Genomic DNA, 23,239 nt, shown 5'->3' with positions numbered 1-23,239 from the left:
TCTGTTGTTATTACTAAAATTCCCCAGGAACTTTTATTTTTTTCTTAAGTAAAACACAACAGTAGCTATCAATTCAGGCTTATCACTGTAGATATTTGAAAATATCACAATTGGATCAAGCTTACTTTACATTAAGATTACAGGATATTCAGAGCTGTAGCTGGAAGGAAGGAGGGGTAAATCAAATCCTTCCTAAACACTGAGTCATATACCTTCACAGTAATTTATCTGCCCAAATAGACTCATATCTAAGCAGAAATCAGCTTCATGTTTCCACCTGCTAGCCTGTCTTCTGCACAGCTCAGAGCCTCTCCTTGGTTGTGGAGATTTCAGCTTAAGGAAGCTGGTTCTACTATGCCTGGACAGGCAAAGGACTTTTTGTTATTGCACCTGGCATGGCACAAAGCATTTATATTTCGAATATCATGCTTCAGGTGAGTGCTGACACACAAAACAAAATGATAACATGTAGAAAAGGACTACATTTTGCTGAAGTGGCAACACTTTATCACCTTACATAACTCCTTCTGTGAAAGAGAAAGATTATTGATTATATATGCAAAGAAATTACATCCATCATTATGCAATTTTTTTCCAAGGCTGGTTTAACCCAGTATATTTCTGCTCTAAAACAATGGCACTTTGTGTTTAATTATCAGAGTTGAGATTAGGCAAGAGCATGAAAGCTAGCAACCTATCTCTTATAAAAGTTGCCAAGTCCTTAATGACCACAAGGAGATAGGAAACTTACTTAACGCCCTAGCTCCATTTAACATTTTCTTTCGTACAGTCTCCTTATGTCAAACTCACCGGCACCTGGACATAAATTATATTACACATTTCAACAACTTCTTTCAGAAATCCTTCCTTTTCCTGCTGCCCAAGAATTTATTTCTATTATCTTATCTGAGACACTACCTTAACATTTGCTTGTCTATCCATTTCACACTTTTTCTAGAAATGCCTGCTACTGTGCATAATGTTAGGTTTGGTTACCTAGTCTTAATGACTAAAATAAGTAACAAGTGTCTGTTGTGCTAACTCCCAAATAGAGATTAACTGGGTATAACTCTAAGAGCAGATTTTTCAAGGCCAGAGATTTTTATGTCCCAATTAACTGCAAAACAACCTTGTACACTTAGGCTCTCCTTTTTTGTCTATGCATAATAGACACCACATTTGCAGAGGATTTTTTGATTTTTTTTTGGTCAGGTTTTTCTTCCGAAACACATTTGTCCTGTTTCTTCCACTGTCACTAACTCAACTGCTGCATATACATCACACCACCTGTGCCAACTAACTCATCCAATGACCATCACACAGATTGACTCATAACAATGACCATCACTGATTAAAACCTGCACTAATTTTTAGAATGGGTGCTAGATAGCCTCATCTAAGCTCCCGTTCCCATGAAAGATTGGACCAGATGATCTTTCAAGGACCCTTCCAACCTGGGCTGTTCTGTGATTCTATGACTCCACGACTTTGAAAAGCTGAGAGTAATACGTGAGGAAGTCAAGTGCCTCATCTGAGACTTCTGCTAACTATGGTCAATACAAGTGGAAACAAATGGTATTTCTCCACAGCCTTAATTTTTAGCTTCGAATCTCATTTGCAGGCCTGTATAGTATTGTTCTGTTCATCCATCACTCTGTAATAATTTACATGCAATGAGCAGTTTTGACAAGATTGGAAGGAGGAATAGATGTATCCAAAATAATTACATTTCTACAGGTTTGGTAAAAGACAGCTAAGGAGCCACTGCATGTACCAGGCAACAGGGTATTTTTTTATTGAAAAGAACCATTGGTCCAACTTTACTTCATGGGACCACTGCAACAGGTCTTTCATGTACCCAGTCAGTACACATCACTCCAGGCAAACCACTGCACAGGCCAGCTCTAACTCTGGGATGGGACTGGACAGGAAGAAAAAAGCGAGTGAGTAGGCAATATGATAGTAGGGGGCATTAGGTACTGAGAATGGACCGAGTCTAGTAACATGGAATATCTTACAGCCAGTCATTTTAAGGAACAAGGGAGGACCTGATGCTGCTTCAGCAGGGCATTGAGGAGATACAGTGTGTAGGATGCCAGTCCAGAGGACACTGGGATTTATTAACCCTACTGCTCACTAAGCAGCTTGTTTTCGCATGAAAAGAACCACACCCTTACCCATGAAATAATGCCTTTGGAATTATTTTCCTGTCAAGATTTTTCTGTTCAGATTAAACAAGTTCTATTTTGATTCCTGTACTAATATGACTCACTTTCACATTCCAGAGTAAATGCAAATGCTACCCATATACCCCATTTTTCAACAGTATTCTAAACACGAACCTGAAGCTGGCTTGTGAAGATGGCAAGGAAAAATCAGTGTTTGTCTGGATAGCAGCTGTGAAGGACTGCTTTTTAACTTCCTGCCAGCACCCCACAGCAATAGTGAAGGTGGATGCTGGCATTGGCATAGTCACATAGTAGTACCAGCTCAAGATACCTGTAAATAAAAAGAACATTTGTACAGACTCATCAGTCACAGCACACATTCAGTACTTGGCATTTTTATGTACTTGAGATTTGGGGCCAAACCTCCCACCTTACATCCTGGTATTTTTGTTGAGGAAAGAAAAATAATTTCACTGAGACATGTAAGACCAGTCATATGTAACCGCCATGGATTCAGTACTCTTTACTTATACCTGCAACTTTCCACTATCTGCTGATGTCTTTATCTATAAATAAGTCATCTATAAATGCGATGTTATTAATGCAACTTAACATGATTGTACTGTTACTGACCAAGAATGACACTGGACGTAAAATCTAATAGCACCTCTAGATCCACAGACAAAAAAAGATTAAAATTTAACTCCTTCAACCCTGGATCAACCACCTTATGGTTTTGCCTTAACTGTATTACCTCACACAGAACAGAATCATTTCTTTGTGTTCTGGACAATACCAAACTGAGCGGCAAGTTCTAACAAACAACACTAGTGCTTGTGAATTGGACCTGGCAATCTGAGATACACGATGTGCCAACCAGGCAGTGAGAAATCAAAGCTTAGAATCAGATGGGATATTGCCTAAATCAATGATTTGGTCATGATAATCCAGAAGCTGCTAAAACAAGGTTAGAGAGTCTATTAGGAGGTAAAAAGATGGTAAATCTAATCATTATGGGAACACAGTGCTGGAAGACATGGAGTATGGTATTGGATGAATGTATCTATGATCACGTTTGGATAAACTGGAGGATGTTTTAGAACAGCATACTTTTCATTAATCTAAATGTTGCTTAGGTTTTCCGTTTCCCCCTTTAAAAAGGTTATAACTTAAGGGTCACATTCATGTACTCATTTATGGTCACAAATAGTTACTACACCATACTAGTAGGTTAATTACTCTTAGAAAGAGCCTAGCTTGAGTTACAACCTGCTGAATCATGTACAAATAACTGTAGCTGTGGCAATTGTGGAAACATACAAACTTCAGTTATTTTCAGAGAACATTAATACCTGTTCTTTTGCAATAATATTCCGACCAGGGCTATGGAACGCTATCAAAAGGAAAAAAAAACATCCAGTGGAGACCACAAGGTGTAGAGGAAAGGAAATAAACGACTGCAGCAAAGCACCTCTGGTTTTCCTACCTTAATGACCACAGAAGGTCAAGTTGTCCAAAGGAAGGACAAGCAAAAAATCTTTTTGCTTAGCCTCAACAAATTTTCCAGCTACTATTCGGTATGGCAAAACACTACAGTTTGTGAAGTGTTGTAAAAGGCAAGTAAAGCCTCTACCTCTTAGATGCACTAGCAACCATTTACACTCCCTCACTCCATTCCACTTTTGGCAACATTCACCACTACCATCGAAACCCTTTTGTCTGTATTGTCAGGTGATCCTATATTACTCCTGTAATTTTCCTAACCTCCTGTCAGTATGTGAGCAGACGGAATTTATTTGCTCCAAACACATTAGGAACAAAGAGGATAACTGTTTTGCCAAATTTTCCCTCTCTACCCCTCCCCAATTTTTTTAATTAACTTCCCAAAGCTACAAATGAGCCAAGGCAAGCAAATGCCACCTTGAGAGAAAGAGGTCACCCAGGACAGCAACAATTTATTATTTTGAAACACAAAACTCCTGATATAGAGAGCTTCATTGATATAAAATGTGCTAGAGGCACAAGCCTGCACACACTGAAGTTAAGAGTGGCTTTACCATTGACTTAAATGTGCACAAGAGAAGGCCCAGAGGTAGTCTACAATACTTCACTTTGTGTTGTATCTGTTATATACAAAGCATTACAAAAATGCTCCATACAGTTATGTTAATTGTAAAACCTTAAGAGTTAAATAATAACAGAGGAAGAGTGAAAATTTGAGGAATCATAATGGAAAAACAGTAATGTGTTTTCAACTGAGTTCTGAAACAAGCGTGAAAGTCAAAAGGCAGTCACAGAAAACTGTTCCAGACAGCAGGAGGTGTAAAGGAGAAAGCTCTCACAACAGTAAGGAGATTGTCTAAAAGGAAAGGGTGTTGGCCTGTGCTATGCAAACAGAAGGAGCTGGAGGGTTACAGTGAGAAACAAGTTTAGCAAGACAGGCTAGAGCAAGCAACACCATAGACAAGACACTAGAGCAAGCAACACCAAGCAACACCTGTTTTAAAAAACAAGGGTAATTTGAACACAATGTCAAAATGAATGGGGAATCAGTTTAGCAGTCCAGAGAGAAGAGCAAGTACTACATTCAGAAATTTCCATGAATTAGCAACAAACATATGCTATTCAGAGTTGGAGCAAACCTTGCAAAAGGGTGAAGGTACCAAAGACCATTTTCTTGGTATATGTTTTCAGACTTATCTAAATTAGGATTTCCCAAAGAAAAGAGAAGCAACTAACAAACAGATCCTTGTCTTTTTTCCAAGCCCCTTATATTTTGCAGGCATTATAGAGACCATGCGAACTCTGGATACTCTCAGAACAAGATCCAAGATTTATACTGTCTTTACACAGCTACCTGGGACTCAGTCCATTTCCTGCAGGGCTTTTAGATGCCTTCTGCATTCATGCTCTAGAACTGTGTAGAATAACTACACAATTATCCTACAGTTGTTTTGTCTTGAACAACTGAAATCACATGCACTGGCATGACAAGTGAGTTCTCTCTACAGTGCATTCACTGATCAGTGACTGAAATGGTCTTTATGTTGGCAACACCTCTCTACAGCAAGCACCATGACGCAAAGTTTCAAACAGAGCCTAACCCTCATTTATCTTCTGTCTTCTCCTCTAACTACCGGTAAGACTGTCTTCCAGCCTGCCCTTTTCTCCCATAACTTCACTTCCTTTCTTTAACTTTCTTCAGGTCAATGGACTTTGTTTTGTTTTCCTTCATCTGTAACCTCAGATCTATCCCAAGGCACAGATTGGGATCACAAGCTCCACCCTACTCCTCTTCTCTCCCCTTCCCCTGGCTGCCCTCTGCGGCCACCTTGGAGACAGCACCACCTGTAGGATAGAGAAAACAGTGCAGCTGAAACGGGGAGATGGTGTGCTTTACCAGAACTAGGATTTTGTACCACAAAACCATTTTCAGACTAAGCAAGGACACCTTGGGAAGAGTAAGAGATTAGACTGGGGTTAGTCCATGGGAAAAATAGAGGAGGAGCACCCCAGATGTTTTATTTGTAATGCTTATAGCCTCTCCTTACAACCAGACTTAATTTCAAAGCAACTTGATTCCTACACATAATTATTTTTGGCAATTATAATACTTTCTAAATATTTTCTCTACAGGTAATTTTGAAAATAATTTTCAAAAAGATTTTTTTTTTCCAGTTCTGCAAAGCAAATCTATCATGTCGTAACTGCACAAACCACGCAACAACAATCACCTATTCTGTGAGGTATAACTGGAAAACATCCCATGCAAAATTTAGGCCTACTTTTAACAAGGGTAGAAAATTATAATCTATTTATAATTGTGCAAAACAACAACTTAAAGGCTGTTTATGTCTTCTACTTGAAATAATAATGATGAATGATGTAATTACTTCCTAGAATTCTTAATGCATTTAGTTATCTTTGAAACCATTAAAATTGTTTGAGTCCTGTGGAGTCCATTATAACTGAAGAAACACCTGAGAGTCAGTATGTGTTAATGCCAGATGAAAGAAAATGAAGAGTATTTTTACTTATTAGTATAGTTTCCCTCAATTAGTTTGCACTAACACAAATATAAACACCACAAAATACAGAAAATGTCCATGATTTCCTAGAAACCACAAAACTCAGCTACCTCTAGGGAAAAAGAAATAGCCCTGCACAGCATTTGATATATGAAGTAAAAGCTAGCGCTAATACATAAACCTGCAGCTAAATAAGTAGCTATGCCAAAACTATTATTTGGCTGGAACATCAGGATTAAGAACCCTCCAGCTTTCTGAAACTCTTCGTTAACATGCAAAGATCTTTGATCTCATCTGAAAGCCAGAATTTCCCACAGAGCACCCTCACATTCATGCCAGAGCATTCGTTGAACACTGGCTCAGAGGGATGAGTAGCAAGTGTAGTTCCTGATATATGTTGGAGATTAATCAACACAAGCACTGAACTATTCTGTTTGGCCTTGTGAAAAGTGAGAGGTGCACAAACAAAAGCAACTGTCATTGCTACTAGCTACAGAGCAGTAGCAGTGGCTTCTCTAGCACCATATTTCCTTTTGATAACAGAATACACCTTCTTGCTGGAATCAGAGATGGCAAAACAAGATCAAGGACTACATAATGGTACAGTTACCGCACAAAAAGCAAGCCAGTTGATTTCACAGCAAATGGTTGAATATCTACTTCTTGAACATGAATCAAAACAAATGTAAAGGTGTTTGTGACTAAATATATTTGCACCTTCTATGTGTTACAGTAATATGCTAAAGTAAAACTGACAAGTGTTGAAAAATAAATCTAATGGTTAAACGGTTCACATTACACACACACACACATCATGCTCGCTGTAAAGCTTTCTCTCAAAGGGCACTGTCAATTGCATTTTTCTGATAAATTTTTCATCTAAGTACTCCGTAAAGAATGCATGGTATTTTTAAGCACTTCTAGGTCATAATTGAATAGTTACCATTTGTACTTAAGTAAGTGATGTATAAGTATTTTCAAACAAAATGTGGCCTCACTTTATTTCAAATGACAGGGTGAGCCATAGTTTTGTAGGAGACAGAATGCAAAAATGGCACATACGGGAGGAAGTACACTATTATCAAAACCTGCAAATACAAGTGGCAAATGAGGAATCTGTGCAGGTGAGTACAACTAGTCTCGCTATGCACTGGATCACAGCATCCATGCATCTAGAGATGTAGGTCTGTGAAGGAGAATGCAGATCTCTGTTTAAAAGCATGAAGGTACCATCCTTGCTTGCTATTCTCTTATTGTCTGCCTGCACACTTGTTATAAATATGACTTTTAAAGGAAAAAATATTCAGCTAACTTGTTATGCAGAATAAATTCATTCACAACTGCTTGACAAAATTCTTATTCTTTCTGAGAAATTGCATTTTTAAAAGATATTTTCGTGTTCTGCCAGTTATATATGATTTTAAAAATATGCAGCACAGCAATAACATACTGAATCTAAATAATTTGGCAAAGTTATTTTAACTGAAGCCACCCTTAAAGGCCTTTAGGTGTGTTTTCTAAATGTAAAGACAAAATTTTAAGCTGGATAGATTTCATATGCCCTGTGTAATTGCCTAACTACAAGATGTATGTGGGACAGTTTACTTAACACTACAGACCATTTCGAACTTTTTAATTCTTAAAAGTCCTACTAATTAAACTAATGAATTTGTATTCCTAAATTCATTAAGAATTTATTCAAGGCTTCAGATTAGCACTTGAGCCTTGGGTTTGTTTGTTTTTTAAAACATTCCTTACAATGTTGCTCCTTTTCCTTCTTTCCTCTGTATCTGTTTTGTAAATTTTTTACAGTTCCAAACAGCTCTCTAACACTGATTTGTCATTTCCAACTGTATATAAGCACCAAGATAATGAGGGTCTCATCCATGATTGACTTTTTGAGAGCTACTGAGCACAATGCCTGCTACCTTTAAAGAAACGCAGCAAACCTTGCATCATGACATCAAAATTAGTACAAATAATTGTGTGTGCTGCATAGATCCGTAAGTAGAACCTTCCACACTCTTGAGAGTTCCATCTTGAGGTGAGGCTGAAGGAAAACTGTAAGGACAGAAGTGCAGTAGGTGATTCTGCTGCTTCTCTTCAGTTCAGCAGAGTTCAGCACACAACTTTGCCATTGTCACACAGCTCCTAAAAAAGCTAGCTTTAATGGCGCGTTTGGTTCTTCCCAGTTCTCTTCACACTTTTCATTCAGCACTTAATTAGCACACTGAACCTGAAAGGAGTCATTTCCTCCCTACTGGCCCTTCCATTAAAGACTTCTTACAGTATTTCTTGCTTTCACAGAGTTCTTAGGAAAGCAAATATACTGGGTTAGCCTTTGGACAATTAAAAAACCCCAACCAAACAAACCCAAAACAAACAAAGCTTTAGGTGACACATGAATTACCAACATAAACTGACCCAAGGATTTAAACAAAAGCCCCTTCTGTCCTCCACGGCGTGACAACGCTGAGTTTGGGTGACTAAGCCCCAGTGCTATCATTAACAATATGGTACCCTGAAATCATTCTCAACGCTCCGTCAACTGCATTTGAAAAACAGTTTTCCCCACAACTAGTTTTTTTCTTTATTCAAGAATGAATTTTTAATGAGGTTTTTAAACTAGAATGACAAAACAGTGTTAATGAGGAAATAATTATTTCACAATACAGCCTTTTCAACTAGCTAATTGGTCTAAGAAAGTATCAATTTTAACTGACCTATGCCAATTTATACTGTCTGAAATTTTTTCCAAGGTTTCTATTTCTAGAAATTCACATAAGCATTCTTCTTCCTCTTAATATTTCAGATCACATAGCCATCACTGAGGGAACAACAGGCAACAACTCATTAGTGAGATGTAAGTATGAATTAAACTGATTAAACAATGATGGCAGAGCTGTTCCCCTAGTCTGAAGTTAAGAGCACTCTTGCTTTCTTGATGCCGAGACAGGAAAGTATTACTGTCCATGCAGGCTGAGCAGCTCATCATGGCAGTTTTCCATATTTCAATAGCAGAGACAAGGCTTGAAACAGGCTTCACATATGGCCAAAAATAACAAGACAATTCCATGCAAATGGATTAACTGGTGGTTCTCAAATCAAGGAGACTTTCATTCTTTTTTTTCCCTCAAAAATAAACTTGCCTCTTTAAAGGGGAACAGAAGATTTTTTTTTTCCAGAAACACCTAATTCTAACCTTTTCCTATACACCACTTTTCATCAGAACTACTTATGCTAGAAAATACTGACCCTGTTTGACAGATTATCTCAAAACTAGCGGGAGCAAGACATACTTTGTATTATTATTTGTAGAACTGCCTTAAAAACTTCCTTCTCTCTGCAGACAGAGGTTTAGAGTATGAAATATAACCAACACAGAACAAAAATGCTTGCTTGCTTACTGCTGCACAAGGTATGATCTACCAATGCCAAAAAAACCCCAAAGACCAGATTTTCAGGGCAGTGACCTGGTATTCTTAATCTATTCCATATATTTCAGGAACCAGATATGACACAATGACCACTCCTAATCATTGGCATGCTGACCTACACTTGGACTGGAGTTCTAAAACAGAAAGTTAATTATCTACCAAGACCTGAAGCTGTCAAGAGCCTGATAAGGTACTTTATCTACGAAACGTTTAACAGTGGAGTGATTAAAACAAAGCCAATTTATGACAAGTGAAGTCTAGGTTTGAAAAAAAGTAAAAGGAATAAAAACACAGAAAAAAGTAAGTAAAAGTAACATAATGAAATGTAGATGCTTTGAATTCTTACTAAGTTATCCTGAGGCCTTGAGCAGGTAACTTTTCCATAGAATGACATGGAGATTACAGATAGACATGTAAGTCCTTCTAAGGTTAGGACCTTCATTCTTTCAAAAATCATGTTTTTACCAAGCTATATTTCTAATTAGAAAGTTATTGAAAATAATTTGCTATAGAAAATATATTTCACCTTCTTGAAGCTGGACTGGTTCTGCTGAGTTTTCACCACTCATTAACACAACAAAGCCGGCAGCTGTTCGGACTGAGGCTTGCCATGTTGACAAGGCAACGGGTGGTTCTTGGCATGGGAAAAGGGCTCTGTTGTTTATTGGTGATCCCATCGTATAAACACATGGCCTAGATGGAAGGAAAAGAGATTGAAGTTGGAGTTACATTAAGAAAGACTGAATTAAGTTTTCTGCTAAAAATCAAACCTGTTGTTGTACTGAGGTGTTTTTTTTAACCTCAGCTAGGTTGGTTTCAAACCTGTGTAACATGAACCAAAGTACTAAGTAATTTAAGATGGGATGAAGAAAAGCAAGATTACCACAGTAATTTTTACATAAACTAGAAATGAGTAACCCCAGTCTTTCCCCTCTCCCGCTCTGCACGAGCCTTCCAGCCTCATACAATAGCTCTCAGCTGACCCTATAAGGCCAAAGAAGGCTTCTGAATATCTTCTGAAGATGCCATTGCAGAGCTTTACCAACACCTGTGACACCTCCCTGTTGTCCTCACAGTAGTGCTTTCATTATCATTAATCCCATCTCTCCGCACAACCTGGAGGCTCATCTAAACTCAAAGCAGTAGATCTAGCCTTGAGCCTTCCTTAGTCCAAGCCTCAATAAATCTTGACATTTCTACATTTCTTCTCGCAGTAAGGCAATGCATGCTAGCTCACCTGCCTTTCAGAACTTCAAACACAGGGCATATAATGAGAAGAAAGCATGTCTTCCCTATCAGCCTCAGCCTCCTTCTCGCTTTTCACACAGCAATCTTCCTTGTAGTATTGCTCTTTTTGCACTTTCTCTGACCCTCTCCTACGCAGCCTCTTCATCTACTGCGCCCTTCCAATTTCAGCTGCAATATTTCATGCCAGCCAATTTCTTATTAGCAGCTTAGCCACAGCTGGGAAGGTAACAAGGCCTTTCATTAACTCCTTCTGGCTTGCTATTGCTAATGCACAGATGTCATAAATCTTGTTATACTTCTCTTGTTGCATTTTGCAGTTTTATCTTAATTCCTAGTACTTGCATAACTTAGCTTAAAAAAGCTAATTTTTCAAATATAAATTGTATAAAACAAACAGAGTCAGTAGGTTTCTCCAACTGAAGAAAGAAAATCTTGAAAGCATCACTTCACTGCACTGAGTTTTTAAAAGCCTATGATATTTAAAGACAGTATTCTGGGACCACAACACATTATTTTGTGAATGCTTGAGGCTAAACATATTCTGATCCGTATCCTTCATAACTTGAGTTCAAAAAACTTGTTTTAAAAACACTTTGGAAAATAGGAGACAAGTTGTTAGGGCAAAACCTATTTTGCAATGGCTAAGACCTGACCATCTTGTTTACTCCCCTCCAAATGGCTACTGTTTTCAAATCATTCCTCCCCTAAAGCCAACTCTAAACTACACAGAGGGGAAAAACTTGGAGATACTGATGGCCATGGATGAAAAATATTCTGAAGCTATTTCTATCCTTTTGTCAAAAGTGCTATCAATGCTATTGGATCCAGAACTGTCCATGGCACAATCAAGTTACTGTGGCTTAACTAATACAGGCCAGCTGATATTTCAGTAAAACAGCGAGGGAAACTGCAGTTTAAGTAGGCCTATTGTTAATGCACACAAACTGAAAAAAATAATCTGGCTCCCCCTGCCATGTATCAGAGTAGGACATAGATACCCGATGAATCTCAATAGGTAACTGCAGTGGCGAGAAAGTCAACCAATTATCTTCTACCCAGTAAAACACAACGCACAGCTAAATGTAAAAGACCACTAATCTGTGAAAGTCTTTAATTAGCTTTACTTTCTTTGGAATTAATCTCCTAAAACTGAATCTGTAACAAACTTTGATATACGTAAAATAATTGGATTTTCTCCCAGAAAAAAAAAAACAGTGCATGGCAGTGAGTTCACAAGAAAAAGGAATAGCTTGCTTTTTCACCTCTGAGGAGGTTCTGCTTCCTCCTTATAATGATAGCCAAGAGATACTGGACATATGGTTTGGGTTTGTGTGGCAGGTTTTGGTAGTGGGGGAGAGGGCTGCAGGGGTGGCTCCTGTGAGAAGCTGCTGGAAGCTTCCCTGGCTGCAAGTCGGACCCACCTCTGGCCCAGGCCGAGCCCATCAGCGACGGTGGTAGCGCCTCTGGGAGAACAGGTTTAAGAGGGGGAACCTGCCGTGAGTGGGGGGATCGGGATGTGAGAGGAACCCCTCTGCAGACACCGAGGTCAGTGCGGCAGGAGGGGAGGAGGAGCGGGGGAGGAGGGGATGCCCCTGCAGCCCTGGTGAGACGGCAGGCTGTGTCCCCCAGCCCACGGAGGGGAGCGGGGGAGCGGAGGCCCCCCAAGATGGCCGTGACTCCACGGGAAAGCCCACGCTGGAGCCGTCTGTGACTGAAGATCGGCCCGCGGAAAGGACCCACACCAGGGAAGTTTGGGATGAACTTAAGCCCATGGAAAGGACCCATGCCAGGGAATTTTGCGAAGGACTGCTGCCTGTGGGAATGACTCACATTGGAGAAGTTCACGGAGGACTGTCTCCTGTGGGAGGGACCCCACGGTGGAGCAGGGGCCGAGTGAGGAGTCCTCCTCCCCCTGAGGAGGAAGGAGCGGCAGAGACAAGGTGTGTGGAGCTGACCCCAACCCCAGCCCCTGTTCCCCAGCACAGCTGAGGGGAGGAGGGAGAGAAAACTGGGAATGGAGCTGAGCCAGGAAGGAGGGAGGGGTGGGGGGAAGGTGTTCTAAGGTTTGGGTTTACTTCCTAATATCCCGTTTTGTTTTGATTTGACCTGTAGTAAATTAAATTGATTTTATGTTTTCCCCAAGCTGAGCCTGTCTTTTGCCCATGACTGTAAGTGGTGAGTGATCCCTCCCTGTCCTTGTCTTGACCCATGAGGGTTTCTGTGCATTTTCTCCTCATCATCCCACCAGGGCCAAGGGGGAGGAGTGAGCGAGCAGCTTCATAGCGCTTTGTTACTGGCGGGGCTTAAACCACAACAACGTACTTTTTATCCTAAAACATATATGTGCTGGGAGGGGATGGGAAGGAAAAGATGGTTCATCATTCATGAAAACTTTATCAAAATACACAGGATTATAAAAAGAGATCCTAGCAGAGTTTATAGGAATCAGAGGAAAGGAGGGGTTAATGACTGCTGATACACGTTTTACCAATGATTTACCATGCATATGTGAAGGCTGTTTTGCTGGGTGCCATTGGTACAACACAGTCTTAAGAATAATATAGGGGATTTTCATATCCTGAAGAAATTTTAGAGGGAAATGCCACAGTGACTCAGAAAATGAGCTGGCAGAACAGCAGTAAGCTGATTGTTGCAACACTGTGTCAAATACAATACAAACATAACACAGAACAGACACTACTGAGACTGTTATAGTTATCTCGCTCTTGGAGAGCACTTTCTACCTGCAGACCATAAAGTGTTTTACAAATAATTTCAATACCATTTTGCAGATGGGGAAAATGAAACACAGTGAACAGATTGGCTAAGTGCTAGTGTTCAAGCTGTGCCTACAGGCTTAGTTTCAAGCTTCCCAGTTCAATAGCTTTCACATTGGACTATGAAGGCTCTCATTATGAGAAATAATACATATTATGTAACTAACTATTTTCCCTAAAACAATTTAATGCTGAAATACTTACACAGGCAAGTCATAAGTCTCTAAAATTAAGGCCCAAGTAGAATAACAGAAAAGTGGAGAAAGACTGGTCAAGTACATAATCTTTTCCTCAAAACTAAGCCTTCTTTCCACTCCTTAACTGTTTTAATACCTTTTTTTATCCAGGTATACTTATTAACTTCATTATTTCAAAGCAAAATGTATTCAAAAACAGAAGACAGTTTTCCTATGGATATAAACTGTGATTCAGCTGGACTTTCTCAGCTCTTTCCTGAAATCAAAGGTTGATTTTGTTTCTTGGCCAGCCAATTCACAAACACACAAATGCTGGTTTGACTCTTCATCCCCCATATCATTGGCTCTCCAACCTTCTGTGTTTTCACCTCCCTTTTAGATTTGAAAATTAAAACACTTAGACTTCTATTGTTTATATTGATAATGGTATTTTCATAATACTGTTTCATTCTCAGCCTGCTATGATCTAGTATGGTCCTCTCATTGGCACATTTTAGTGAAGCGACTTGTCTTTTGTATTGCTTCTTCCCAAAGGAGGACCGCCTGGCTTGCCCCTTGTACTCTGGTATGCAGCACCTCTGTGAGTGCCCAGCACTTCCCTCCTCTGTCCTGTGCCATAGGCATCCACCTACTCCACCTACATCTGAGTATCATTTGTCCTGCCAGGCCATGAAACTTGCTATAACTCTGAAAAAAATAAAACTAGAAAACTAAATAACTAAAACTATACCACTAAACCCCCCTCGTTTCTCATGGTTTTCATTTTTAGTTAGGACAACTAATTCAGAGGAGCTATTTTAATCTTTTTAGAAATATTTGTTTGTTGCCATCCATATTTCCAGAAATATCACATACTCTCCTACTCAAGGTCTGCCTACTTTTTTGTGTGTGTATTTTTATTTTACTCCTCCATTCTATTCCTGATACAATTTGTTCTTCCTTAGGAATCACTGCATCAGACATGAGTAATCCAACAAACTTCAGACTGCTTCATTAATTACTCCATTATAAATATTCATCACTGGGAACAAAATTACACAAAATAACAGGAGAGAATTCCCCACAGCTGATAGTAGCCACTTAGGATTTAGTCTGTTTCTTGGCTGGATGCTGGAGCATTTTATTCTCCCAAGCCTTGCCCATGAAGAAAAACAAGCTCTTTATTCCCTTCCAGTATCCAAGAGCAGAGACTGATGCTAACTCATGCCACTGAAAAATAAACATCTATTTTCACGACACATTTTCTAATTTGCACTTTGAAACTGTGAAAATCTGACTCATTTTTCTAATTTCTCCCCTGGAAAAAATTTGCTTTGAAAATATCAAATATATTAGAAAAATTCAATGGATGTCTCAGACTCCTTAAAGGCTATAGATATATGGTTACAGTGGCACAAATCTGTATTACCAGTGAAACAAATACCTCTATCTTCCAAACTAACCTCAGCAGTATATTCCAAACAACTCCTGTAAGGCATTCCCTTCCCCCCTGCACTGCTTATTTTCAGTTAGATTAGCTCCCTAATATGTCTTATCACCCAGCTGTACACACACTATGTCATCATACCAGTGGTGCAGGGAACCCGCATCCAGGTTGAAAGAGGTCAAGTGTGTCTTTCAGCAAGTGTATTTTGGTAGGCTTCTTCCTCATTCCTTTCTAGCTCTCCCTCCTTCCCTCTTTTCATTAGTACAAAAAAGCCCCATGGTTGACTCTGTATTGTTAATACACTTTGGAGGCAGAAAATACAAACACAAAACATTGTGCTGAACTTCGAGGGTAATCAGAAAGACTTTGGACTAAGTAGGGAGAAACTGTGTGATCCAGCCTGGGAATCAGTGCAATTACCCTCTTTTTTTTTGCAGGCCTACTGCAAACATGTTCTAAGTATGGCCTAAAATGCCCAGGCATGAGACTATGATTAAAGAATGACTTGTAGCCAATACCCAGACAATATCCACTACAAATTGGTAGCTCTCCATAGGCAAACGCAATTCTTCACTCTTAACTTTCAGCTAGGATAGAGTTAATTGTCTTCCTAGTAGCTGGTACAGTGCTATGTTTTGGGTTCAGTATGAGAAGAATGTTGATAACACTGATGTTTTCAGTTGTTGCTCAGTAGTGTTTAGACTAAAGTCAAGGATTTTTCAGCTTCTGATGCCCAGCCAGCAAGAAGGCTGGAGGGGCACAAGAAGTTGGGAGGGGACACAGACTGCCCAAAGGGGTATTCCATACCATGGGATACCATGTCTGGTATATAAACTGGGGAGAGCGGGGCTGGGGGAATCGCCGCTCGGGAACGAACTGGGCGTTGGTTGGTGCGTGGTGAGCAATTGCATTGTGCATCACTTGTATATTCCAATCCTTTCCTTATTATTATTGTCATTTTATTATTGTTATCATTATAATTATTAGTTTCTTCCTTTCTGTCCTATTAAACTGTCTTTATCTCACCTCATGAGTTTTACTTGTTTTCCCGATTCTCTCCCCCAACCCACTGGGGGGAGAGGCGGGGAGTGAGTGAGCAGCTGCGTGGTGCTCAGTTGCTGGCTGGGGTTAAACCATGACGGTACCTATCACTAAAGACACAAATAACAATTCTGCAATCTTTAGATGGTCATTTGACCTCTGTAGGACATGAAAGATGATGGACTTAAACAATTCTAAATCAAAACTTTAAGACTTATGTTTGGGAAGCAATCCTTCCACATGCGAAATGGTGACATCTTGCTTCTCCAGCAGTCTCTAGATAAAATAACTTCATAATTCTTGTGAACTGTTCTGAAACTTAAGGAAGTTACATATACTAAAATGTATTAAACTCCATTTGATTTTTCGTAAATATCATTGTTGTGACTGACTCGGGAAATAATGGTGCTTACAACTACACAAAACATTTTTTCAGTATATGGAAATATACGTATTTCCATACACAGAAAGTTCATAAACATGGACTTCTATGTGTAACTTCCTGAAAATTAGAGATCACTCCTCACAAATTCACTTCCAACTTCAAGCTTTAGCTAAATATTCAAGAAACATGTTTAGCATGTTTCCACTACCCTGAATATTTATAAAAAATCTCAAGTTTAGAACATTTATGAAAATTTCAGTCTCTTTCAAAAGGGAATATAAACTCTGAACTAAATGTTAAAATAGTTAAAAATGAAAAATTTCAATGTTGCTATGCATATTTCTCACATAGTTTTTATTTAGTCCTTACTGTATGCAACACACTACATAACACAGTCTTATTGACTACAGTGCCAAAGAAGAGTATGACTTTTTAAGAACTTATCTTCAGAAGTACCCAAACTTATGAATAGCTCTTGTCACCAATGCATCTGAACAACTGCAACTACTCTCTTTGAACATGATTTGCATTTCAAAACTTAGGTGTCTTAAGGAGAGGCAGGCTTGAAACAACCAGTTTCCAAAAAGGTAAAATCTCTCTTTTTTATCTGCATACAAAAAATAATGAAGAATTGTGCCAGTCTCCATGCCAGTTAGATGCAGCCTGACATGGACTCCTGACACAGGTCCACAAACAGATCACAATAGGTTTGGCAGAACTTTTCTATTAGTTCTTTGCTGTTTCAGCAGAATCAGTAACATCAAGTTATTTAAACAGGAAACCAAGGTCTGTTTTATTGCTACGTTAGCTACCACTTCTTTGGATATTCTCCTAATCACTACCTCAGGTGCTTCAGCTGCACATTACAGAAATGGAAGATTATTTATAACAGATGAGGAACCATGCAGTTCAGTAATGTCTGTGATACAGTTGAACACTGCATCTGAAAAGAAGCATTTAATTACAGAACATATGCTAGCATTAGCACTTCTACCAAATTGTACATTTATGCTTGCTGTATTCACCCTCATAGCTTTCATAAAGCCAAAAATATTTCCTGAATTCTTTAAAAATACATTGATATTTTAATCTAATAATAAAATATCATAAAGATAAGCAACTAGACAGGTACAAAATGTTTTTAAAAGGTGAGACATTTAAATTGGTCAAATAAATATCAAGACACCATATCATTTTTTTAAAGAGAACATTTAATGTTTTCCAACACTTCCCACTTCGGACAATTAGCCCAAGGTTAACTCTATCTAGAGTGTTTCCTCAAAACTCCTCAATCATCCATTAATAGCTTCTAAAAATATACTTTTTCTATAGTATTCTCATGAAAATCATACACATGGAGTAATTTAACCCATCTCTTTTACTTCCCAGAATTTCTCCTTTTCTGTATATCTGGTATCTAGGACTCAACCTGAAAAAATAAATGCATGTGCCTGACTGATTCACGTATGTATTCATGTATGCTAAGGTAAATAATGCACAGGTAGTTTACTGGATTAGGACCCAGTACTGAAAGGTTTCAGTGTCATGGAATGTCCTTCAGTGACGTCATTCATATCAAGGATACTTTTTCATGGTAATGCCACAATGAGGAAATGAGGTCCATTCCAGTTGCTCATTACTATTGACAAAACCATTAACTAATTTATGACAGCACTATAAGTGACAGTAAGTAGGGCAGAAAAAAAGGTGGGAGCAATCTCCCATTAGATGTGAATTCACAAGGCTGTCTGCTAGGAAAATTACCTCTTTAATTTTAACCCAAATGTGTTTAAAACCTTTTCTTAAACAATAAAGAGATAGGATCCCAGGATATGTTAACAAACAAGGATTCTTAACAATGATCATAAGAAAGCATTTAATTTAAAATACACTGGTAGTCATGCTGACTCAACGCTGCTACATACTCCTAAGAGTTAGGCAAAACTGCTTGAACACCTTGATAGGCTGGCAAAAAGTTTCTCCTTCACAGTAATGAAAGATGTTTTATACACATTATCCCCTCCACAAAGCAGTTATTATGGTGTCTAAAATAAGTTTTTATTTTAAATCTTTTTATAATACTTAGTATTAGTAAGACTACTTCAAACAAAAGCATAATTTTGTTAAAATTGCAACATTACCTTCTTAGCTGAAACCCTGGTGCTGTATTGTGCTAGTAAACAATTGAAAAACTTTGAAACAGAACTGCTGTTTGTTCATGATAAATAAATTATAACCGTTATCATTATAAACATTATAATCAACACTTTTTTTCTATTTCAATAATTATGTTATTGCTCATTGTTAAAAGTTACCTGCCAATTTTAAGAAGTGATATAATCCTTGTAAGTGTAACTTCTGAAGAGACAAAAAAGTGTGTATATTTATACATATATGTATATATAGGTGCATACCGACATATACTCACACACATACTCCACTCCTCTATTTTGCCCCCTTTTTAGTACTTCCACATAAAGGCCCCCAAAAGCATGTTACTACAAAAAACATGTTCTAAGGCAAAAGAAAACCTTCCTTCTTGATCATTAATGTATTTTCTGGTATCATATTCCACGTGTTCAGTTCCTCTACTGAAAACAAAAGTGTGCCCTGCTGTGCTAACATCAGGTTTGCATACACCTATCTCAACTTGCCTAAACTCATCCCACAAAGCTTTGTTTTAACACAGTTTTTTGTGTATTATAATACATCATTGTTTAAAACAAATAAAATGGAATTGCTTATAAAATAGTGCATAGGTTAAATTTCAAAACATTGTACTAATGTTAAATTAGAGGAAACATATTGGAAGTGGCCACACAATGCTTGTACTTCTGTTATTTGCTTCACTCCTCTTTGGGGTTAGAACTATAGATTATAGACTCTGGGAAAGGATTTGACATCTGCCTAAAAAAGCATCACATGCATAATTTGGAACAATTTAAAGAATTATGCTATGAGAATATAATGTAAAAGTACTTTCCCCATAGATTATAAATGGGCTTTATTTTTAGAAAGGGAAGGAAAAATATGACAGCATTTTGTACAATGAGCTTTACCACTATATTTATAGGTTCATCACATACAGAATTTGATTTTTAAAATGTAGCAAGAAAGATTCTAATGACTGTGATATGAAAACTTATTTTCTGAGAGGCATTAGTTTCTGGAATACCCTACAAAAGACTGAAAATAAACCAGCTTGAGCCTATTTGCTACCATCAGACTGCCTGACACATGTGAAGCCATCTTTTCCTGCTTCATTATTGATTCAGAAAATTCCATGTTTGTGTACAACTGCCATGAAATGTCTCTAAAGTAAGAATAATGCTTTGCAGTGCAAGGGAAAAAGAGTCAAAACTAAAAGATGTTAGTGATTTAGACATTTTAAAAAAGCCTTCAAATGCTCAAAACACACAGACAACACACAGAGGAGGAGTCCTATACCAGCTAAGTGTTGCTAATGTTAGTCTGTAAGACTTTAGTAAGGGGCAGATAGACACGGACATGTATGATCACAGGCAATTGCCTTACCTTTGCATGCAGTCAAAATTTAGAATTTTCATAACTAAAGATTCTATATTGAATTAAATTTCCTAAACTCATACCAAAAATAACTCCTTGGAGGGTAAGGAAGGGAGAAGGAAGGGGAAGAGGTAATGAACATGACTCAGACATTCCTAGACTTGATGCTGCTCATGGTTTAGAACAGAATTACCTAACTACCAGATGTACAAGTAAAAGGCGTCAGTTTCCTCCCTAACATGGATGCCAGTGGGAAGACTCTTAACTTCTATTAGCATAACTGAAATGAAAGGTAGTCATACATCTCTCGTTTGGGAATGAAAAGCAACTATTCAATTAGACCAAATTTCTTTCTCATCTTCCAACTTTGTTCCTATTTTTCAGGTATCAGAAAGAGCTATCAGCCATTAAAATCCAGCTTTGAACATTACAGTAAAACAATTACAGTTGTAGAAGTCGAATGAATTGTAGTTTCTCTCCTGTAAAGAGCTTATCTTGAAGATTTCTGTGCAGCACTGTGTACTTTCACAAACACTAGATAAAATGCCAATTCTTCTTGCAGTTTCAGTTTGCAGTTCATTTGCTATTATGAATGTACTTTATGTAATAGATGAATGATATTTTGAAAGTTGATTATGAGAGACTAAACAGTAAAAGACTGCATCTCTAAAGGTTACAATATTGATAAAAGGCTAGTTGTGAAGCAATTCTATTAAGTATTATGTATACTGATCTTTATGGTGTATGATCAGTTCTATAACCCAGGAAGGAAAAAGAACACAAAGTATTAAAGTGAAAATAGCCTGTCATGCATACCTTCTCTTCCCCTAAGTGATAATTCCCTATTCCCAGAACACAATTATTCCAATACACAACAATTATTTACTCCCGCTCAGAATGAGCAAACACAATCACTTAGACAGGCCTAAGGTCTGAAAGTCCATTGGGGTTTCTTGAGCAGAGAGTTTGTCTGTTATCCTCCAGGACAGCAACAGGATTCAGATGAAGGATGAAATGAAAACAATGGAAGAGAATGCTCATCATCTTCCAAGTTGCTCAGCATTACACAATTCTATATTCTTGCACCCATGTTTAAAATTAATGTGTGCAAAGCTTTCAGCTAACAGTTACATACCTGCCACTCTGGTCTGTAGTCCATGTAACAGATCTTCCCTCTGGTTTGGTTTTGTACCATATTCTTATTGCATGAGGAAAGTCTGTTGGACTCTGAATTCCTGATTTCTTTATCTCCAAGCTCCAAGTGCCAGTAGTAAACAGAAGCTCTCCACAGCCAGGTGCCTGGCTGCAGCGAGTAAAATAGTACAGCTGTTCCTTCCAGCGATCTGCAGGTAAAGTCACAAGTTCATGTATAATCTGATTCCTGAGATTTTCCAGCTCCTTTGAAACGTCAGTTAGCTTGGCAGACCTTGTGAATTTTTCAATGCCTGACACAGCGGCAACATCTACCTCCTCAACCTTTAGCACAGATAAATCACAGCAGTCCAATACCAGCAGAAAATCTTTGTTCCCATGATTCTCTATGTCACAGCAGTCCTTTGAACTAGAAATCCCAGAAGCCTGTTCCTCGTTGCTATAGTTACCATTTTTATCAGAAGTATCTTCTTCACCTTTACCACAGACAGCAAAATCATTATATTCCGTTTTAAATGAACAGGCACTCACATTTGTCACAGGAATGTGGCAAGGTTCAGATGCCCTCATTTTACAGGTTTCATCAAACTGTGACTGGCAGTCATCTTTGCCAGTACTGCTGGTTTTCCTGTACCGGCTCCCAGTCTCGAAGAATAAAACTATGACACCTTCAATAACTTTACTTTTAAAATCCACATCCAAGTCCAATATATAGTGCTTTACAAGCATGTAGCTAGTGTTGGCCATTAAGGGCAAGTCATCCTTCATGGGGTCTAGCTGTGTCTCCATGTTCCAGTCTATTGGGCAACAGTTTTACAAAGCCTTAGACTTTTCTTATATATGATGTCTCCATAAAGAGCAAGGATATTCAGCCTCCCAGTGCCAAAAATAATTCTGATTAATATTACGGTATTGAAATTAATTGCAGTTCTTCCACTTCTCACATTCTATTAAAACAAAACAAAAAGAAATCAGTTAATTGTTTCACAACCATTTCTGAAATGCACTAAATCTAAAAGTTATTTAAAGTCTAGTTGCCTTTATTAAAAATAGTACAGCCAAAGGGTGATTGTGTTGCCACAGAATGGCGTCAAGCTAGTTGCTTCAGGATTTGCTGTCAAGAACCACTGGCTTTATTTTTCAGAGATCTCAAATGAAAATATTTCTAGACAGCTTTTATAAACTGAAATAAACAAACGTCACTATAGGCCTTCTGTTGACTCTCAGCACTTGCAATAATCCTTTAGAAAAGATACATGGTTATGCAACATCTACTTTAATTTATTACTGCACTGTTTGTTTTTAAGGTTGCTGTATTAATTTCAAATGCATTGCTTCAAATGATAGTGATCATTTTTCTACTGTGATTCTAAGTAACAAGAGTAAGCCTAACTCTCCCCATATGTCTTAAAGTAGTAATTTCATGTATACAATGCATCTCCATGGACTAATATACTTTCCACATTACAACTGCTCCCATATCAGCACTTCTACTAAATTACAAGAAAATGAGCCAATTGACTATGAGTGCATTCCAAATATTCCTTTGAGATTGCTCATGAAGATTTTTCAAATTTATAGTTAAATACTTAAGGTATATGATTACATCTTAATAGCTGGAAACCCATTAACACTTGGGATAATAGCATCTTATAGAAAACAAAAGGTCGTCTCCCTGGAATATATGAAAATACCTATAAATGCAAGAAAATATTAAAATGCATCAACATTTGTTGCAACAACAGGCAGAAGTTTATCACAGAAGTTTAACTGTCATGCATTCTCTGTTTTGCTACGAGCATTGAGCTAAAGTTATGCACTTTTAGCTCACTTAAGTCCTTTTTGTCTACTTTCT

General features: G+C 38.2%; 1 protein-coding gene across 2 annotated transcripts in view; it reads right to left on the bottom strand.

The window, feature by feature from the left end:
* The window catches only part of AOPEP (aminopeptidase O (putative)), a 207,972-nt gene that overhangs the window by 163,346 nt on the left and 21,387 nt on the right, over nt 1-23,239 (bottom strand). For both annotated transcript variants that reach the window (XM_075021875.1, XM_075021874.1), the window contains 3 exons: nt 21,368-22,331; nt 10,160-10,326; nt 2,343-2,499 (listed from right to left, as the gene is read on the bottom strand). In XM_075021875.1, the coding sequence (XP_074877976.1) occupies nt 2,343-2,499; nt 10,160-10,326; nt 21,368-22,173 (1,130 nt within the window). In that variant the 5' untranslated portion in view covers nt 22,174-22,331. The remainder of the gene's footprint in view (nt 1-2,342; nt 2,500-10,159; nt 10,327-21,367; nt 22,332-23,239) is intronic.

The sequence above is a fragment of the Buteo buteo genome, chromosome Z (assembly GCF_964188355.1).
Source record: "Buteo buteo chromosome Z, bButBut1.hap1.1, whole genome shotgun sequence".
In the NCBI taxonomy this organism is placed as follows: domain Eukaryota; kingdom Metazoa; phylum Chordata; class Aves; order Accipitriformes; family Accipitridae; genus Buteo; species Buteo buteo.
Note: the sequence above shows the minus strand (reverse complement) of the source record. Positions and strands in the feature narration are given on the sequence as shown.